This window comes from Amblyomma mixtum, chromosome 2 (genome assembly GCF_055824585.1).
Source record: "Amblyomma mixtum isolate Tamu chromosome 2, ASM5582458v1, whole genome shotgun sequence".
Lineage (NCBI taxonomy): Eukaryota > Metazoa > Arthropoda > Arachnida > Ixodida > Ixodidae > Amblyomma > Amblyomma mixtum.
The window spans coordinates 309,479,436-309,497,604 of record NC_143013.1 but is presented as its reverse complement, the minus strand read 5'-3'; the positions used below and the strand labels follow the sequence as shown (position 1 = coordinate 309,497,604).

General features: G+C 45.1%; 1 protein-coding gene across 1 annotated transcript; it reads left to right on the top strand.

The window, feature by feature from the left end:
• Window positions 1-4,137: 4,137 nt before the first annotated feature.
• On the top strand, window positions 4,138-16,973 carry LOC149364922 (putative phospholipase B-like 2). Its single transcript, XM_089570222.1, has 11 exons — window positions 4,138-4,671; window positions 6,713-6,959; window positions 7,646-7,743; window positions 9,010-9,239; window positions 11,411-11,502; window positions 11,743-11,903; window positions 13,244-13,336; window positions 13,426-13,497; window positions 14,857-15,009; window positions 16,018-16,177; window positions 16,750-16,973. Exons 1-11 carry the CDS (start codon window positions 4,448-4,450, stop codon window positions 16,921-16,923), a joined length of 1,704 nt encoding a protein of 567 aa, XP_089426348.1. The 5' UTR covers window positions 4,138-4,447; the 3' UTR covers window positions 16,924-16,973.
• Window positions 16,974-18,169: the final 1,196 nt, after the last annotated feature.

Sequence of the window (18,169 nt, the reverse complement as noted above, 5' to 3'; positions counted from 1 at the left end):
TGCTATAAGGGCTCCCTGGGAGCCTCCATCACGGTACCGTCGTGTAAAACACGGTGGAAGCGGCAGTGGAATCGGTTTGCGACAGTCCAGAGATGATGCGTTTTCTTCCTTTCCTTTCTCTGTGTGCACAGTTTTCGATCCCTATGATTACGTGATTGTTTCTAAACTCGTATTCCTGCTGTCATCACAACGTGACGACACGCTCGCGCCTTGCTGCAAAGTTTAGATAGTTTGTCGGCCATTTCGTGACAAAGTAGTACTGCTGCACATGATGCACACCCTAGAGGACAGATCCAGATTTGTTTAGACCGCCTTGAGTTAATCGACATCTAAGCACATAATAGATTTCGCCTTTCATACCATCGAATTGAACCCGTTGACTTTCGGCGTCAAATGCGTAGATACGAAAAAAGTAATCTGCGCCAGCTACCACCAGGAGCAGAGGAAAACGACAGATAAAGCCCCTTCACATGGTTTCGAGGTAAAAGAGTACGATTCGGAATCTTTCATTGGTTTTATAAAAAACAAAACATGTTTTCGCAACATTCACTGCAAAGAAAGTGCCATGCAATTTTCGAAAAATATTACTGTAAAAGCATCGATAAAAGCACCGAAGACACATCGGCTAGCACTATAGAGGACTGCGTATCTTTATGAGGGTGATCGTGCTTTCTTTAAAAAAATAAAACAGCGGCAATGGTTCCCTTCACAGGGGCCCTTTGGTTGTGTCCCTACCCAACACCTCCTAAATAATTATCTATGCACACAGACCTACGAGGATATCGCCTCAAGGGCGCACTCTTTTAGAGCCTCTGGAAGCTGCCGCTGATAAAGTGCGCCGTCGACCCACGCCAGCCACTCTGAGATTTCCGTCAGCCGTCTACGGTAAGTCATACAGTGCTCGCCTCTTCGCTTGCGCCGAAAGTGCTTAGTTTTTCTCTGGATCACGAGCTGGCATACTTCGCTCCATGAATTCCTTCATTTCTAGGAAACAAATTCGAAGTGGAACAAATAGAACCACTATTCGTGTCTAATTTATATTATCAGCGTATAATGGTAGTGATGATCGCACACTTTTACGGTACGTACTCGATCGAACTGCGCAAGCTGCATCAAGCGGGATTTCTTGATCAATCGGCGCTGAACAAAGCTCTGTAAAGCCTCAAAGTTTATGAATCTTCACGCAAAAAGTACATTTAAATGGCTCCTGTATTTTTGATAAGATTTGTGCTGCAGCAGCGGTATGAACGACATGCCCTCAGCTACGCCAAGGAAACGGCAGCATATTTCTGGAACTCTCACTAATACCTCTTCTGCTGTCCAGAGTAGCCTCAAACAACTTTTGTATTGTTCACTCCCACATGCGCTTAGTTCAGTTTGGTGCTGCCTACGCGTGCTTGCACCGGTGAGAGACTTCACTGCAGTGACGGCTCTTGTGAGTTGCAAGGCATACAGTGGAACTCCATCTACTACGATCTCAAAATTGCTGTTCATGTTCATTTATAACGTCATTTATTATTTATATTTTAGTGTCAAATAACCTCAAAGCTTAACGCTGCTGCTCTTGTGTCGAAAAAAGTTCGTGCCAATATCTTGTGCTTTGATGCACTGTTTTATTCATACTGTATTTTCTTGTTCTTTTTTTGTATTTTACTAACACTTTACATTGAAGTACGTTTCGTTTCTATACTCTCTCTGTATTGCTCTGTTTCGGTCTGCTGTGCAAATGTGAGTTTTTCAAGCATCTTTTGCGTCATGAACTGCCCTTCCGGAATGAATCTTCAACTAAGTTATTGTTTAAATCTTAGGCCCTGTTTTCTTATCGTTCACCCAGTATTTTAATTACGCATAGAACTGACCAGGGCGCACCCCTTCTCTTTTGTTTTGCGTATATAATGACCTAATGCTGCTCTATTGCATGCAGTCAAGAAATGCGGATATATCAACGAACAACTCTTGCAATATTAGCGGATTACGGAAGGGAGGCGGAGTTAATAGATTCATATAGGAGGCGGCGGCCAAGTACCACTGAAGGGGGCAATCAGTATCCTGTTAAGTTGAGAGGGTGCGTTGTCGGCTCTGGTCGCCGGAGTCAAGCCGCATCCCAGGCCTGGTTATTCAATTTCATCGACCCTGTTATTTTTCTGTGGTGGAAAATCACGCGGCACCGGGATTCGCACCACGGTCTTTTTACATGTGGGGTGGATGCTCTACGTCTACGCCATCGCTGCATACCAGAGAGCAGAAAACGACAGAGAGAAGAACAGATGAGCGAACAAACACGAGTCAACGATATCTTAGTTGAAATCAAGGAGTGGGCACAGACAGCGCGTGTAATGGGAAGGCAAGATAACCGACGGTCCTTAATAACGGAGTGGATTCCAAGAGAAGGCAAGAGTACCAGGGGCGTAAGAGATTAGGTGGATGGTTGAGATTTGCCTATCTATTTATCCATAATACCTTGCAGGGCCCATAAGGGCATTGAGCAATGGGAACAAAAAACGACATATATAGAAGAAAACCTAACTAATACAACATGAAATGCGGGGCAAAAGGTAAAACTAAACTATTGTACACGGAAAAACATGAAGGCGGATATATACATGTGTACAAGGTGCTTAGTAGTGGAATGAATTAAGGGGAATGACGCTCTCACAGGAGAGGGTTCACTGGAGAGATATCGGAGAGGCTTTATTCAGCAGTGCACGTAGATACGCTGCTGCTGCTGCTGCTGATGATGATGATATGATTATAAAGAGGGGGGAGGAGGCCCACCGGGGTGACCTCCTTTTTCAGCGGTATATGTTCAATTCAATTCGTTTACTCTTCTGAGCGGTTACAGACAATTCTGAAGGTCCCCCGGGCTCAAAGTTGCACTCAGCAACTTGACGAGGCCCAGGGGTCATAGATCAAAACAGCAGTCAACGCAGGTTATTGTTGGTTGGTTGGTTTATGGGGTTTAAAAAATTACAATAAAGAAACATAAATCAATAAGACCTCTCAGAATATCAGGGTATCGCGTATCGTTTAAGCTGAGGTTACTATAAAAAAAAAAATATTTTTTTGTTAGATGAAAAAGGCTGTTTTGGGTATTTGTTTAGAAATAGTGGTAGGTTATGTTTTAAGGATTGAAACTTTTATTATGCGCGGAAATAGGGAAAGAACCAATACAGAGGGTTTCTAATGCATAAATTTGTTGTGCGCTATTGTAATGATGACGCAAGTTTAAGAAAATTTTAAAACCTTTACAATGGTACAGTTTAAGAAAAAAGTTTCAAAAATAGGCGTTCTGAGTTAGAAGAGCACTTTTTTCGGCATAACATTTTCAGTGGTGTAATACATGAGAATAAAGGTGAGGTGTGGCAACTAGCAGGTTGACTAATTAATATTAAATAATCAACTTTTAACTATTACTGTTAAGTTCCTTAATTATTGAGAGATTTGTTGCCCCCCCCCCCCGGAGAGGTTGCTATGCTTGCAAGGTTCTCGAAAACCCGTGTATTTTGGCGTGATGTAGCCAAAATTAGTTGGACCACTGTGCCGAGGGTAAGCGCGTTTTCGAAATTCTAAACACTCATGGATATTTCTTACGGTGGGCTACACGCCTCTCAATAATTAAGGAGCCTAACAACAGTTAAACAGTTAACTGTTCAATATTAGCTAGCCAGCTTGCTAGGTAGCACGTCTTAGCTGTATTGTGATGAACTACACCATTGAGAAAAGGCTTAAAAAAAAGCGCTCTCCTAATTCGAAAAACCTACTTTTAAAAATTGTGTAAAGTCTTTGGTGAAACACCCTACATAGGAAAGAACGTGTTCTCTCAAGTGTACTAACCGTGTTACACTGACGCTTGCAAGTTTTTTTTAAGTGCTGTCAGCAGCCTACGGTGTATAATGCAGCGAAACGACAGACGTTTTGCAAGACAACACTACTGCTATTTATATATCCTGTTTTGAGAGGCCAGACCCCAAGTTACCTCTACGTCTAATATATGCGGCTGCCGAAGAGCCGCATCCGGTCGTAGCCTATCAGGCTGGCGTCGCATCCGGTCAGGCCAGCGCGTGCAATGGGAACCCCCCTTCAAGGCCCCCTGTAGCTGCCGGTGCGAAGTTCGACTACCAAGTCCGCTGGAGAGAGGTGATTCATCCGAGCGGCACAAGTGCACGCTTCTTACAACTTCGTGTTTTGTTTACCTTTCCTGAATTTTTTTCACGTTCCTTCTCACTCTCTAGAGTGCGAGCACTCTATTTAAGTGTGATACGTTGTCCTGTACACACTTTCAGTTATGGTTAGAAATTAATCCCAGCTGCTTTCCCTCTGAGTGTCATTTTACGAGGCCTGGCTTCTGGCAGCTCCGGTCCGGCTGGGATTACAAGTACAAGATCATTCAGCATTCAACTGCATTCAACTCTTCTCGCGTCAAGCTCGCAAGGCCTGAAGACGGTGCATGAGGTCCGGCATGAAGCACGCGGCAGCACTGGTGCTTCTTTCTCTAGCCCTTCTCCTAGCTACTAGCCAAGGGGCTCCATGCAGATCAGCGTGGGCTGCCATAGAAGGAAGCGGCGACCGCCTTTTCATCTTCGATGGACTGCCGCCAGGTCAGCATTCTGACGTAAATCCGATGACCACCGTGGCATGGGCCAGCTTTCAGGACGACATCCAGAACAGTGGGTGAGAACGTTGTTGCCTCTCTAGTTTATCGCGAAACAATTGGAGCAGGAGCAGTGGTAGTCATAGATGGCAGAATGAAGGAGGTAAAAGGTTAAGGTATAATAACGGTTTTGTGCACAGAATTCCGCATTTAGTCACTACAGCTGTGTAATGTTTTTTGTTTCAAAAACAGTGTGCAAGGAAGCCTTCGTGGCAGAATACAACCCTGCCATTGCCGGAATCAAATATTACATTAGTAAGGCAAACGCGAAACTAGGGGACTAGGACATTTACAGCCATTTATTATCACCGTGCCAGGCCTCCTTCGGCGGTTATTATAGCTTCGGTTTATTTTGTAAATTAGATGTAGATGTCAAGAATAGTTTCTGACTTGATTCTGAGGGATTAATTTTAGCAAACAGCGGTCACTTCATGAAGTTACACTGGCGAAATAAAATTATTCATCGCGCGTTGCTCCAAAATGGCTGAGCAGTTTAAGGTCAAATGACTATGCAGGCCATGACGGATGTTAGCTTTCACTTTCGTGCTCCTCAGACTGTTCTGTAGGTAACCTTGCTCGGTGTACTCGAACGTTACCATCCTGACACATGGCATCACCTTCTGGGTACAATGTGAGAGAGAAAGGAGCACGTGGTTCTAAAGTCTGGCCCGACAATCAATGGCATTAATGTGTCCATCGAGAACAAATAACGGTCCTAAATAAAGGCAGGCAGGAGAGGCCCGTGAAATAGCTGACCAAACTGCGTGATTAAAAGACAGTAAAGTTAGAATTTAAATTACAGTTTGTAGTTATAATTGTAGCTCAGCACCAATTTAAAGCAATCCATGGGTTAATATTTATTCTCCCGGCCCAACGGACGGCGAAGCTAAACCTTGACGCTGCAGAGACGGATCATTTGACAACTGTAGCGCGGTTTTGCATGTTTGCCTGTCTTGTGAAGCTCGCGACAAATAATTGCTCTGAAACAGGTCACTAAATATCGGTAGTTATTTCTGCCCTGACCACAACAGCTGCGGCTTTGCGTTTTTAAGACACCATCCATTCTAGCACCCGGAAATCGTGTTGGGAGAGCTTCCTATGTGTTCCTTATTACACTACTTACCCGTCATTCCGACATGGTGGCATGATCGCGGATACTGTGTCTCTCAAGAAGCTGCAAAGTCCTGCTGTCTTGATCCCAGGAGAGGGAAATTGAGCACAGACAATGTGTTCTTTTTGGAACTTCGATACGCTTGATCCACACTGTTCCACAGTGAGTCCTTCTATTGCTCACATATACTCAAGACCATTGCCAAACATTCTTTACTGAAGCAAAATAAGCAAAATAATCAGGCATAAGTCGCGTACAGAAGTGGCATAGTGCTTTTTTTGTTGTTGTCGGAGAGCCCCTGTATTATTAGACTGCAAAATCAGAGAGGCCTCGGAATGGAGCTCTAGCATATTGTGACGGGAAAAATGAAAACAATTGCACGGCGTGCTATTTCGTCAGCCGCCAAATGCAGCTGTCCTCTTATTAAGTGAAAAGAAAATCATTATTTGTTGTCTATTATACTGACCAGACAAAGGTAGTGGGCCTTTCTTTATATAGTCGCTGATATTACATTAAGTAGTAAAACTGCACTTAGGAGAGGTCGCAGCCTCCTTTTAAAGATCGTTGCTAAATGTGTGCATCTGCACAACATTCACCTTCACACTAGTTTACGTATGCCAAATATGATTCGCAGCATGTCCGGGATGACGAATATGAGATTTCTGCTTTATGGTAAAGCAATGATCCTTCATGCAGACCATCCAACATGCACAAATATCGTGTACTTTGCCCTTGGGTGAATTCTGAGCACCACTGGTCTCGCACTGCTTCGAGAACTGAACTCCATCCACATCTTGTGTGTTGCAGCTCCTAGTGAGCGCGATAGTACAAGTTGAAACATCGAATCGTTTCGCTAGTGGTGATGGGAACATGTCCAACAGGCTAAAGAGACGTTACATACAAACCACTCATAGTGTGGTACCAATCTAAAGTTGCTTACCCGTCCTCAGCTGGGCATATCTGGAAGTGGAATCGAGCGAGGGCGTGATGGACGACATCCAGGCGTATGCCTCTGGAGCTCTGGAAGCCTACTTGACACGGCAGCTGATGGAGGACCAGTGGGAGAACATGTTCGCCCACTACTGCGACAACCAGACGGAATTTTGTGCCAAGCTCAACGGCTTCCTCCAGAAGAACCTCGACTACTCACGCGACAACGAGAAGCGACTAAGGGCCAGCGACCCGTACTGGAATCTGGTAAGTCTGGCGCAGTGCTGGCACGGCGCACTCAAAGTAGCGGTGGTGATCAAGGGAGTTTTCTAACATAACGAGTGTAAATCCACTTAGGTTGAAGCGTTCAGAGCGATTCCCCAAACGATCGCCGTGGCTAAGCGGGAAACAAAAGGCCTTCCTGCAGTGCGATGATGTGCCTCCTGCCAGAGAGGCCATATTTTGAGGGCGAAAATCTGGAAACATGCAGAATACGAAGAGCAATTTACGATAAGGCAGGACAAGCAATATGAGAAAGCATTTCTGCTCCATTCCGCATGACAAGCTGTTCTGTGTAGTGCAGGTGTTCGCTAATATATCAGGTCTGGCTTCATCTCAGAATAAGTGTGGAGCCACTGCAGGAGCCATTTTATAGAACTCTTTAACATCTACTTGCGATATACCTTTCTTCTTCTGACCACAAGGAACATGCAGAGAAATGTATTGCGTGTATTTTTTCGTATCTGGCGCTGGCACTTTGTGAAATAATCCACCGTCGTCTAGACATAGCTCTGCTGCGGGCGTGTGTGGGAGAAGTGTGCATATTAATGTTGATTACTTTTATAACAGCGCTTCTTACATTGCGTTCCTGCACATATATCAACACACTGACTGCGCTCATTTCTAGAATATGTGTTAATAACTTTGTTTCATTCCTTTTTTTTTTATGGCAGGTCCATCTTCAAATGCTACAAATGCTTGGCCTAAGCGACGCTTTCGAAAACATCACGCTTAATACGTCTCGCACGCTGACAAATGTTACCAGAGCACTGTAAGTATATCATCCTTGTAGAGAAGTTTACTTTATCATTTACTTGCTTTTTTCGCTTTAGACAGGGCAGCCGTCATTTTCCCACAAATAGTGTCGGAAAGTGAGTTCTAACCTCCCGCAGCTCACAAGAACAGTGCGCGTAAAACGAATGCTGTTTAGAGCGTAGTCACTTTATGTTGAAAATAGTTCAGCAAGCTTTAGCCAAACTTAGCTTTAGCTAAGTTTTTAGACAAGCAATATAAGGAATGTGCAGTCCAGTGAAGGCGAAAGCATGACAGAAAAAAAATCACTTCACCTCTCTCTTAACCATGACTGAAACACGCATATGCCGACTGCATATATTTCTCATGGACAACTAGGAAAACCAAGGCGCATTTCTTATTGCGTCCCTTCATGTCTCTCCTGTCCGCGAAGCTCAGATAACTTATAACGAGCTGACACCGGTTGTTTTCTTTTTGTTCAGCTCGAAGAGGGCTGCAGGCCAAGCAAAGTTTCACACTGTCAAAAAAACAGTCGAGCAGCGTCGCATAGTTTCCGTTTCTTTCATCGGCGGCGCCTCCTGTGTCCGGAGCGCCCCAGAATGATTAGCCAGGATGTACTGCCTTTGTCTGGCTGTGCCGGTGAAATTACTGGGTGGGCGTGTGGCTGAATTCGCAGACTCTTCTGCCCAGCAGACCATTTTCGCCGCTACACAGAGAGTCATATGAGTCTCAAGCAAAGGAATGTCCGGAGGCCCTAACGAACGATGTGCTATCTTGTTTAAAGAGCATACCATAGGGATCATGAAGCCGCCGCATCACCTCAGCTAACGATTTCGTCGATAGCTAGTGCACTGCGTGATCTGCGTGCCCTTCTCGACAGAAATCCGAAGTTGGAATAAACGGATAGGTATGAGGACAGCCGGAGCGCACATGGCCCCGTGTGCCCCCTGTGTTCCGTGTATGTCTTCTGTCTTGCCTTTGCGTTCGGAATGTAAACAGGCCAATGAGCCACAGCACGAACTTTACAGCACAAACTTGGTGAGTTGAAAGAACACCCCAATCTGCTGACATGTGCCTTGACAAAAAGACTTGTCATCGCTTAGACGAAGGCAAGAGCTTTTGTCTAAATGGTCAGCTTGATAAAGCTTTCCGTCCGGCCTTTCGTCATGTTTTGTGCTGCTGAAAAGTCACTCTTCCCGGCTATTTACCTTTTCCACTTTAGCTTACAATACAAGCAGCATAGGACAATGATCCGCAAAAGCGGTTGCCCTTCATCTGTGCGCAGATTATTCAACGTCGTCGGCGACCTGATGGACCTAGAGCCCGCTCTAAGGCGCACCGGGGATATGCATTCGGTTAGCCTCGTGCCGGCTTGTTCAGCACTGATCAAGGTAGTTGGCGACTACGAGGACATCTACTTGGCGCATAACACCTGGTTCCTGTACAGTAGCATGCTGAGGATTCAGAAGAAGTACACCTTTCCTTGGCACTACACGCCGTCTGCAAAGGGACCAGGTACGCACGACCGATAGGTCTCACCTGCGCTCTCAAAGGCAGCTGGGCAGTGCATTCAAACGGAACTGTACTGGGTACTGCATGTAGAATAAAATTACCGCGTCTTCGTAAACAAAGACGTTTACCCTCGGACGAACTGAGTACAATGGCTGTGTGTAAATCTCCGCTCTCAGCAACTGTGTGCTAGTTAAACTTTATTACCAGATGACACGAAGAATGAGAGCAGAGCTTAATAAATATAGCTTCTTCCGCAACAAAACTCTTAGCTTTCTTTAGGCGCTTGTAGTTGGTTGCTAAATGCGTAAGGCGCAGCTCCTATAGCCGTTGATACTAGTTGCTGGAGGCATCGCGCCAGTCACTTTCCACAATGCTTCTGTCTTAGACGTTCGTACAATTTGAAATTTTTTTCAGCCGGCTTGATATCCACGCGCGTAGAATAGAATGATGACATGTTCCTAGAGAAAGAAGTGGTTTCTTTAGGATCATGTATCGCTCCCGTTTTAAGCGACGACCTCAAATTAAGGCCTGTTGAAACAGCACTAAGCATTGACTAATGTATTGTAGGCATGAAGATTTGTTGACGACGTTATGAGATCCTGACGTACCAGATTAAATTTCAGTCTTAATTTTTGTTGTAAGTGTATGAAACGGTCTTGTCTCTGTTAGCACTAACTTCGGAACTTCAGGCCGACCATTATTTTTGTGGTTCTTATATGTCAGCAATAATTTCTCATGGTCCCTGGTTCGCTGTAGATAACAGCCGTCCACTGTACCTACCAGCCATGCCTACCACCTATCCTTTTTTCTCGATTCATTTATATTTAAAGTGATAAAAAAGACAGTTAAATTTTTTTTCTAACAAACCTCTTAAGTCTAATAACTAATACTCTATCAGGTAGAATGTACCGGCTACTGTACTCTCTCTAGCAGCTATTCACTTATTCTACATTGCCTAAGGAGTGAAATGCTCCCTTCGGCAAAGAGTAGAACAACCAGTGCATTCTCTCAACGACCAGAAAAAGTTAGAGCACGTCTATTTTCTTCACTTGTGTAAAGCAGCGAAGCTATATGATCATTTGTGACTCGCATCTCACGGAAACTAGGTCCGTCGCTGATTTCATTGAATGTGATTAAAAAACCCATTTCAAGAACAGGAAAAAAGTGATATACCTAAGCAAAAATTATCAAAACTTCTCCAAATTCAGTGAAGGCCGGCGCTGGGATACATGAGCATGAGAAGCGGCTGTCGTTTAACAGTCACAATTTCTGCGAAACTATTAAAGCTCTACCGCTGAGTGAAAGTATCTTCTGCTCTGAGGAGATGCCATTCAGATTTTCGTACATGTGTTTTAGAATAGCCTACCAGTGTTTTAGAACGTGTTAAGCGAATGTGCATTTCATTTGCTGCAAAAACTTTCTTCTTTAAACTGTACACATCGACGCTACCTCTCAAGGCATGGCTTCATGCTCAGGAGATGCATGTGCCATGGGCGGGGAATTGCCGCCTGTGCAAATACTCCAGAGACCACTGACCATTGTTTTATTCTGTGTTGCAATGCTATGTTTTTCTGGAACATATTAAAGCGAACGATTTAGTAAGCTATCGCCGCAGCTGAACACGCCTCGTGTTAAACCACACTCTCGCGCTGTGCATTGGAGAGCGTCGTCTTCATCAACTTCCATCTGCTCCGTACCGTGGCACTGCCCGTTCATCGTCTTCTGCGTAGCACCAATTGTTGCGTTCACACTGATTCGAAAGTAGCGAATTATTTTATTTCGAATTAGTTTTTTTTTTATATAGAGTTTTTCGTTTCCGAGCCTGAGAGGGACAATTAGTGCAGGGGTCGTACGGCATTAGCTGTTTGCTGCGCCCTGTGAACCTCAAGTTTCTCACGAAACTGCAAGTTTCCGCATACAGTTCTCGCGAAATATTATAAAACTAGCCAAAGTCAACATAGCAACAATGGTCAGCGTGGCAAAAAGTGGCTACCATTTGGGCTCTTAGCGCTTAAATTGCCGATCATCTGCAACCTCGCTTGTTCTTTTTCATCGGCTGGATCACACTGCACTGATCTGTCACGTAGACCAAGAACAAAATTATTATACTTGATAATGCGCTTGCATAATTGGTGTTCAGTAAATCATCGTGCTGCTTCTGGTTTTTCTTCCAGGTGACATAGTTCCCGGTCGTACGATAACCATGTCCTCGTACCCTGGAAAGCTGGTCTCTTCGGACGACTTCTACCTGTCTTCCGCCGGCTTGGTAAGAGCTAATCAACCTGTTGACGGTCATGGTTGTAGTAGCTGCACGGGAAGCAGCTGCTAATGTGGGCGGGTGAGTTAATGCATGTTTGAAAAAGGAATTAACATCCCTTTTCACGGTGCTACCTCTAACGTACTAGACATGACACTAACAGCTAATAAAAAAGGGACACAATGCATTGGCTGGCATGACAGATGGGAGAACGTCAGAGTGCCCACTGTGCGGTGTGAACCCCCACAGGCCGTCATGGAGACGTCCATCGAGAACAAAAACCCGGATCTGTGGCTGCTACTGGACCCCGAGGCGACTCCACTTACCTGGGTGCGAGCGATGGTGGCCACCCGATTGGCCAGGTCTGGACGGGAGTGGGCCGATACTTTTGCGAGGAAAAACAGTGGAACGTACGTACTTAGTCTCGGCGCAGTTGCGCTCTCAAATCATGGAACGGCAGGTAGATTTCATGGCCTGCTCCACGGCAAAGACTGGGAGCGCAGACTGTCAGTGTCATTTTCTTCAAGGCTATGCGAAAATAAAGCTCCTCCGCGTTGTGCTATTTCTAAGACTACCGCGCACCCACTTTCCTTCCGTTCCTCCTTCTCTCGCTCCCTCCACCCGTTTCCTTCACTGCGCTCGTCGCACCTCACGTGATGCATGCACACCCTACACCCGCACCGAACACCCCATGACTGTTGAATGCACCCATGTCAGCCAACAACGTGCCATCTTGCAGTCGCCTACGCAGACACTGTCGCCAAAAGCCTCTCACTCGAGCTTCACTAATGCGGTGTACCCAGTGCTCTTGGTTCAAACCAGTTTGTGGTGGGGGTGGTGAAAACGTTTATTAGGAAAAGACAGGTGGTATGCTTGGATCAGCCCATAAGAGACCCATCCTTACGAGCACTAGATGGAGATAAACCCCGCTTGAAAAAGTGAGTAGTGCCAGGGACCACTTTCTTGGCCCTTACAAATGGTGTCGCCATCTGGAAGCGCCCAATAAAATATTTGCTATACACTGCGGTCAGCTTCTGAAAAAAAGTTTCTTTTTTACGTTTTCCATCTCTTGTGGTGTCTGTTCTTTCTTCTCCCTACGCCTTTTTGTGGCGTTTTTTTTTTTTTGCGAAGAAGAAAAAGGCGCTTTTTTTGCTGAAAAAATTGGGTTTATAAAAGTTTCTGCTCCAAATGATTCAAACTGTTTACGCCAAAATGGAAGAGAAGTCAGTTATCACAATTTCGAAGTGAATGGTGGTGCAGCCTAGCCCGAGGTTTTTGGCCGCTAGAAACAATAACTTGCCGCCATAGCAATACCACTGCGAAAACGACCAGTGGTGGCGATACGTGCTCTTAACATTTTGACGTATTCTAGCTTAGCAAAGCTTCGTTCTCTGTGAAAGCAGACCATTTGTCATTAGAACGGGGTAACCTATAGCTACAAGCCTTCATCCTTCTTCATTTCGCCTTCATTTTTCCAGTGTACTGGTGAATTTCAGTAATTGTTTGGAATACTCCAAGTATGACTAACACCCCGACATCTATTTTTCAGCACTTAAATTAGCTACCGAGAAAGTAGAAAACATAACCTTTATTAGAGGAAATAAATTTCGCTCGGATTTGGCAGCTATTCGGATACATATAGTCAAAGATGTTCATCTTTGATTCTAGTACATGTTGGGCTTAAAAAACAAACAAAAAAATCAAGTCCCATGCACTTGACTCTATACACGGAAATCATGTCGTTTTGCAGCTACAACAACCAATGGATAATCCTTGATTACAAGCTGTTCACTCCTGGAAATCGGGTTCCGAACAACACGCTGTGGATCCTAGAACAGATGCCGTAAGCTTAATTTCTGCTTTTCTCTGTCTTGACTTAGCCTCTATTCGTATCACTTCTGACGTTTGAATACTTGTGGGTCCTTATTTCAGTGGAATTACCAGGCAAGAAGATATTACAGAGATTCTTCGAAAAAAGACGTATTGGCCTAGCTACAATATTGCGTGAGTATGGAGTTCTTGTATTGTGTTATATGCAGTAGTAATCGTCTTAAAATCAAGAGGGAAATGTTATCAAATTTGAGCTGTTTATAGCGTAATTTCACAACATCCCAGCAGTGGAAAACCGAAAAGTTCCGATCAGCGCCTTCTGTTTTCAGCGCACGGTTGAAGGTAGGGCGCACCTTCAGTGTTTAAAACATTACATATTTTCGCACACTCCGGGAAGCGGCCAGAGGACTGCGATATATTTGTCTAGATACTGAAAAGAAAACGATGCAAATTAATTACGCAAGATGTCCGATGGGTTTATTTGTTGAGCTCAAACAAGTCTTATAATCGCGTCATTTGATTTCGAGCAACTTGAGCAGCTATTTAAAACAAACTAGCGACGTCCCTGCGATTTAAAAAAGGTCCCTGCAAAACTATAGTCTGCCAACTAGACCTCTGAAGATAAGATGATAAATGCACTTACAACTGTCTCTAAAAGATTTAATTCCCGCCTGGCCATAAACTAGAAGCAGGGGCAGCAGTGAAGAAGCGCAAACTGTTAGAAGCAGAACAGCGAACAAACTATGGGGCAGACTCCGTCAATGTATCGTCCCTTTACCTGGACCATAAGGAGTTTTTGCATTTGGACACAAGCGCCTAAAGCTCGTTTCCCATGCAAGCGAAAATGGTAGCGAATCCTGAGCGGCGAGGTTCCAACAAGTTGGAAATTTTTGCTGCGACGCGCCACTCAATCGCTGAGTCGCTCGCATGGAAACCAGCCTTAACGCGAAGCATGTTGTACTGCACGTGCCATGGCAGCAGGCTGCAGTTTGAGTGGCTTATTCTTCTGTAAAACGTTTCTACAAAAAAGGAAAAAAACTTTATATATTTCAACTCCGGCCTTGTACGCTGTTTGTTTTCCTGCCGTGCCCTTTCTGTCAGGGGATTTTTCTCCCTAGAATATGCGCCAAATGGCCTGCCAAATTACTCTAAACCAAAACTTCCATCCAGTTAAGGGCGCGAAGACATTGCCCTTAGCGGGAACAAGGCAGATGTCACAAGGAATAGAACAAGGAAAATATGACCACTAACATCGAGTGACAGGTTCATATTTATTTGCAAGTAGTTCCCGTGTTCGCAAGAAAATTAGGCAGTAGCATTTGCTTCTGTATTGCAAAATTCAAGCTGTGTAACTATGTGAGTAGTGTGCGCATATTTGCGTGCAGAGCAGGCTGCGAGGTCGAGGTAACTGCAAGATTCTGGCGAACAAGAAAATCCCGCATGATTGTTTAACGGCTAGATTTACGGATTGAGGCGATACTACTGATAGTAAAAATCATAATTTATTGCAATTATGTATTTTTGCTGTTCTAGTTACTTCGAAGAGATTTTTGACATAAGCGGACAGCAGCAGTTCGTAGAGATGTACGGGGACTACTACAGTTACGACAAAGCGCCGAGAGCAAACATCTTTAGGCGGGACCACGTCAAAGTTCGTGGCTTGGACTCGATGATTGCCCTGATGAGGTAAGGATTACCTTTCATTCTTTTGCATAACCGTTAGACAGTTCTTACAGCCGGTGAGCTACTCACGATTTGCGTTTGCGGCTCTTTTTACTGCATGACCAGTGTTACAATCACTCAGAGCTGAAAACGCCGGTCTGAGTGGCCACCCACAATTCACCTAACCCCTTTCCCCTTCATCCCTCCACCTGCGCCATCTATTACCCATCCACCAAACTATACCATCTAGAAGCTCCTCCCACACACCAAACCACCTGCCTCCACCTTTCATAAAGGTTTCGCTAAACAGAAGCTAAAGGAATAAAGAAGTGACGGCGCAATCGAATTCAAACGTGCAGTGGGAAAGCCAGCTGCCTCCAGAAGCATCACCCACCAGCCACCTCCCGAACCCATTCCCCCATAGTTAGGTGGCGGCCTACTTAGCTTCCCCCTTTACGGCAGGTGTAGCCAGTTCTAAAGCGTAGTCATTAATGAGCCATAAAAGCCAACTAAAATAAAAGCTAAAATGCAGAAATTTTGAGGCAGTGGGATGATAGAATAAGGAAAAGCATAAAATGAAAAAGTAGCAAAGGGAAAAACATCATCCTAAGAGCGCATCGTGATTACGCACTCCACTTAATCACACCATCTGAGCGTCTGTCACTTGTATTTTCCTAATGCAATATGATTATTAAGTTATTACTATAAAGCAAAATAAATTATTGTTGAACGAAAGGGGACAATTCCAAACATCCCAACACAAAAACACTGGTACCAATTTTGAGTCGTCCACCTCGCAACCATCGTTGTCACGCAACCGGAGAAAATTATGAGGTTGCATCCGTCGACGAAATGGCGATTTTTAGATTAAAAATTCACTGCTGCGCCGAAAAACAGGCACAATTTTGTCGTCCAGATATATGTTGCCAATTTAAAGGATGTCTAAACCGAAACGGCTCTTTTCGTACTTTTGGTGCATAACTTACAAGCACGACAAAACCGGATTTCATTCGCTTCTTTCCTCTTCGCAAGGTACAACGACTACACCCAAGATCCCTTCTCACGCTGCAACTGCACGCCGCCATACAACCCAGTGTACGCCATATCGTCTCGCTACGACCTGCTTGACCCAAGCGGCAAGTACGACGTACCCGACATGCACCGGATATCTGTAGGGGGCATCGACATGAAGGTAAACGTGCCAAGCTGTTGCCCTCCTGCGTAGATATCGACAGAGCAAATAAAGTTGCCCCAATGCGGTTGACAAGAGCCAGACCTAGACGCGACCACTAGTGCTGCGACTGGTATTGATGTTGCCAAGGGACTTCTCGAGAAATCATTGAGTGTAAACAACAGCCCGAAGTTAGCGTTTATAAGATTGACAAAGAATTACAGCTTTTTTTTTTTTGTGAGGAGACATATGAGTTTAACAAAACTTCTGTTTGGGCTATATGGTGCATAGCTTATATTGAAATGAAATTTAAGCGTACACGAAAAAACGCACACAAGAGGAGGATACACACAGGAGTCTCTATAGACATATGAGGTTGTTAAAATTCCCGTATTACAAGCCGTAATGGGTTATCCAGAGGCCACCTCGGTATTTTAGTGTTGTGCAGGTGGTATGCCTGGTAAATGGTTGAGAAGAAATGTTATTTTAATCGAGTGGGAAAAATTGGTAAAAATTAGCGCTTGTGGCGCCTATCCTGTGTGTCGCTTCCCGTACTATTGTAGAGTCACATTGATTACAACTCTGTTTTTCAGCTGACAAATTACTCGATGTTCAAGTCACTGGAATTCATCGGTACCAGCGGACCGACGTGGGACACCCAGCCGGTATTCCAATGGAGCACCAGCGGGTTCAAAGACAGCCACATTGGCCACCCCGACTCCTGGAACTTTGGCCCCGTGCACAGAGTGTGGGGCACATGCACGTAGTGACGTGGAGCGAGCTGAACGCGAAATAAACTAAACGTGACGTCCCTGACTATATCTTTCTCCGCTGAGTATGCTGCTGTCATTTTTCTGCACCGAGAGAAAACTTACAATGAGCGTGTGGGGTTGCCAGAGGACAGTGAGCCACTTGGCTTCCCCGCAAGACTTGCTGTGATGATTGACGACAGGAATACATGAGTAATGCGTAGGTGTAGACGGTGACTATATTTCAGGCAGGAAATGCCATCTTCTCAACGACTGCAGTGTAATAATCACTGTCGTGCAGGGTATGAAATGCAACTATCTTTATAGGTTTCTGCAAGTAGCGCTCAAAATGTTAGAAGTATACACTGATTGTTCTTACAACCGCATTCCCGTTATTTTAGCAACAACAAGCGTTGTTATATCAACATACGGACGCGCCTGACAACTAATGTGAGTGGGTGGGTTCGAAGCCACCGAACCAGCAGATTCCGTGTTGGCATACCCTTTTCCCGTGGCGTCGTGCCGCGCGCAGTGTCGTCTGCAATGTGAAAAATAACAAGCAGCAATGGTTAGGCAAAGAGAACAGGTGCCATTATTGTCTCACTTCACGCTGAATACCTGAACCGGTTTGTCAGGGAAGAAGAGCAAGTTGCTGGGCTAGTTGGTGCTGTTGCATCTTGGTGGAGCAGCGCAAAGGACGGGACACAAGAAACAAGGAAAGACGTACACAGGTACAGTTGATAGTCAGCGCCTGTGTACGTCTTTCCTTGTTTCTTGTGTCCCGTCCTTTGCGCTGCTCCACCAAGTTGTCAGGGAAAGGAGAAAGGAGGTAGTCAAAGAAAGAAGCAGTCCCGCAAGTGGATGGCTCCGACTGAATTTCGACCGCTTGGGGCTCCTTAAGGTATAGTGACGTCGCATAGCAGATAGGCGTCTTCGCGTTTTGCCCCCATGAAAATACGCCCACTTCGTCCGGGATTCGATCCGGCGACCCCTCCGAACGGTATAACAAGGGCCGCATACATGTGCCGCTGGCCAACCCCACCGAGCCACCAAGTCGGATGTCTCTGTACAGGCGGTTGGTGAGTTACGACACACCAGAAGCTGCCTCAAGTGGGTTCTTGCCCAACGTGCGGCTTACTACGTGTACAGTACGCATTATGCTTCTTTGCAGGCTCCATATTAATCTCATTTTCGCTTCCCTAAAGGCGTGGACCAAATGTCCATCCAGATAAAGACTGTCAACCGGCTAGTACGTCAGATAGTT

Excerpts from the sequence above, each read along its gene's own strand:
- LOC149364922 (XM_089570222.1), top strand. The coding sequence starts at position 4,448 with ATGAGGTCCGGCATGAAGCACGCGGCAGCACTGGTGCTTCTTTCTCTA. Across the intron at positions 7,744-9,009 it reads ACAAATGTTACCAGAGCACT|ATTATTCAACGTCGTCGGCG; the intron begins GTAAGTATATCA and ends ATCTGTGCGCAG. Across the intron at positions 13,337-13,425 it reads TGGATCCTAGAACAGATGCC|TGGAATTACCAGGCAAGAAG; the intron begins GTAAGCTTAATT and ends TCCTTATTTCAG.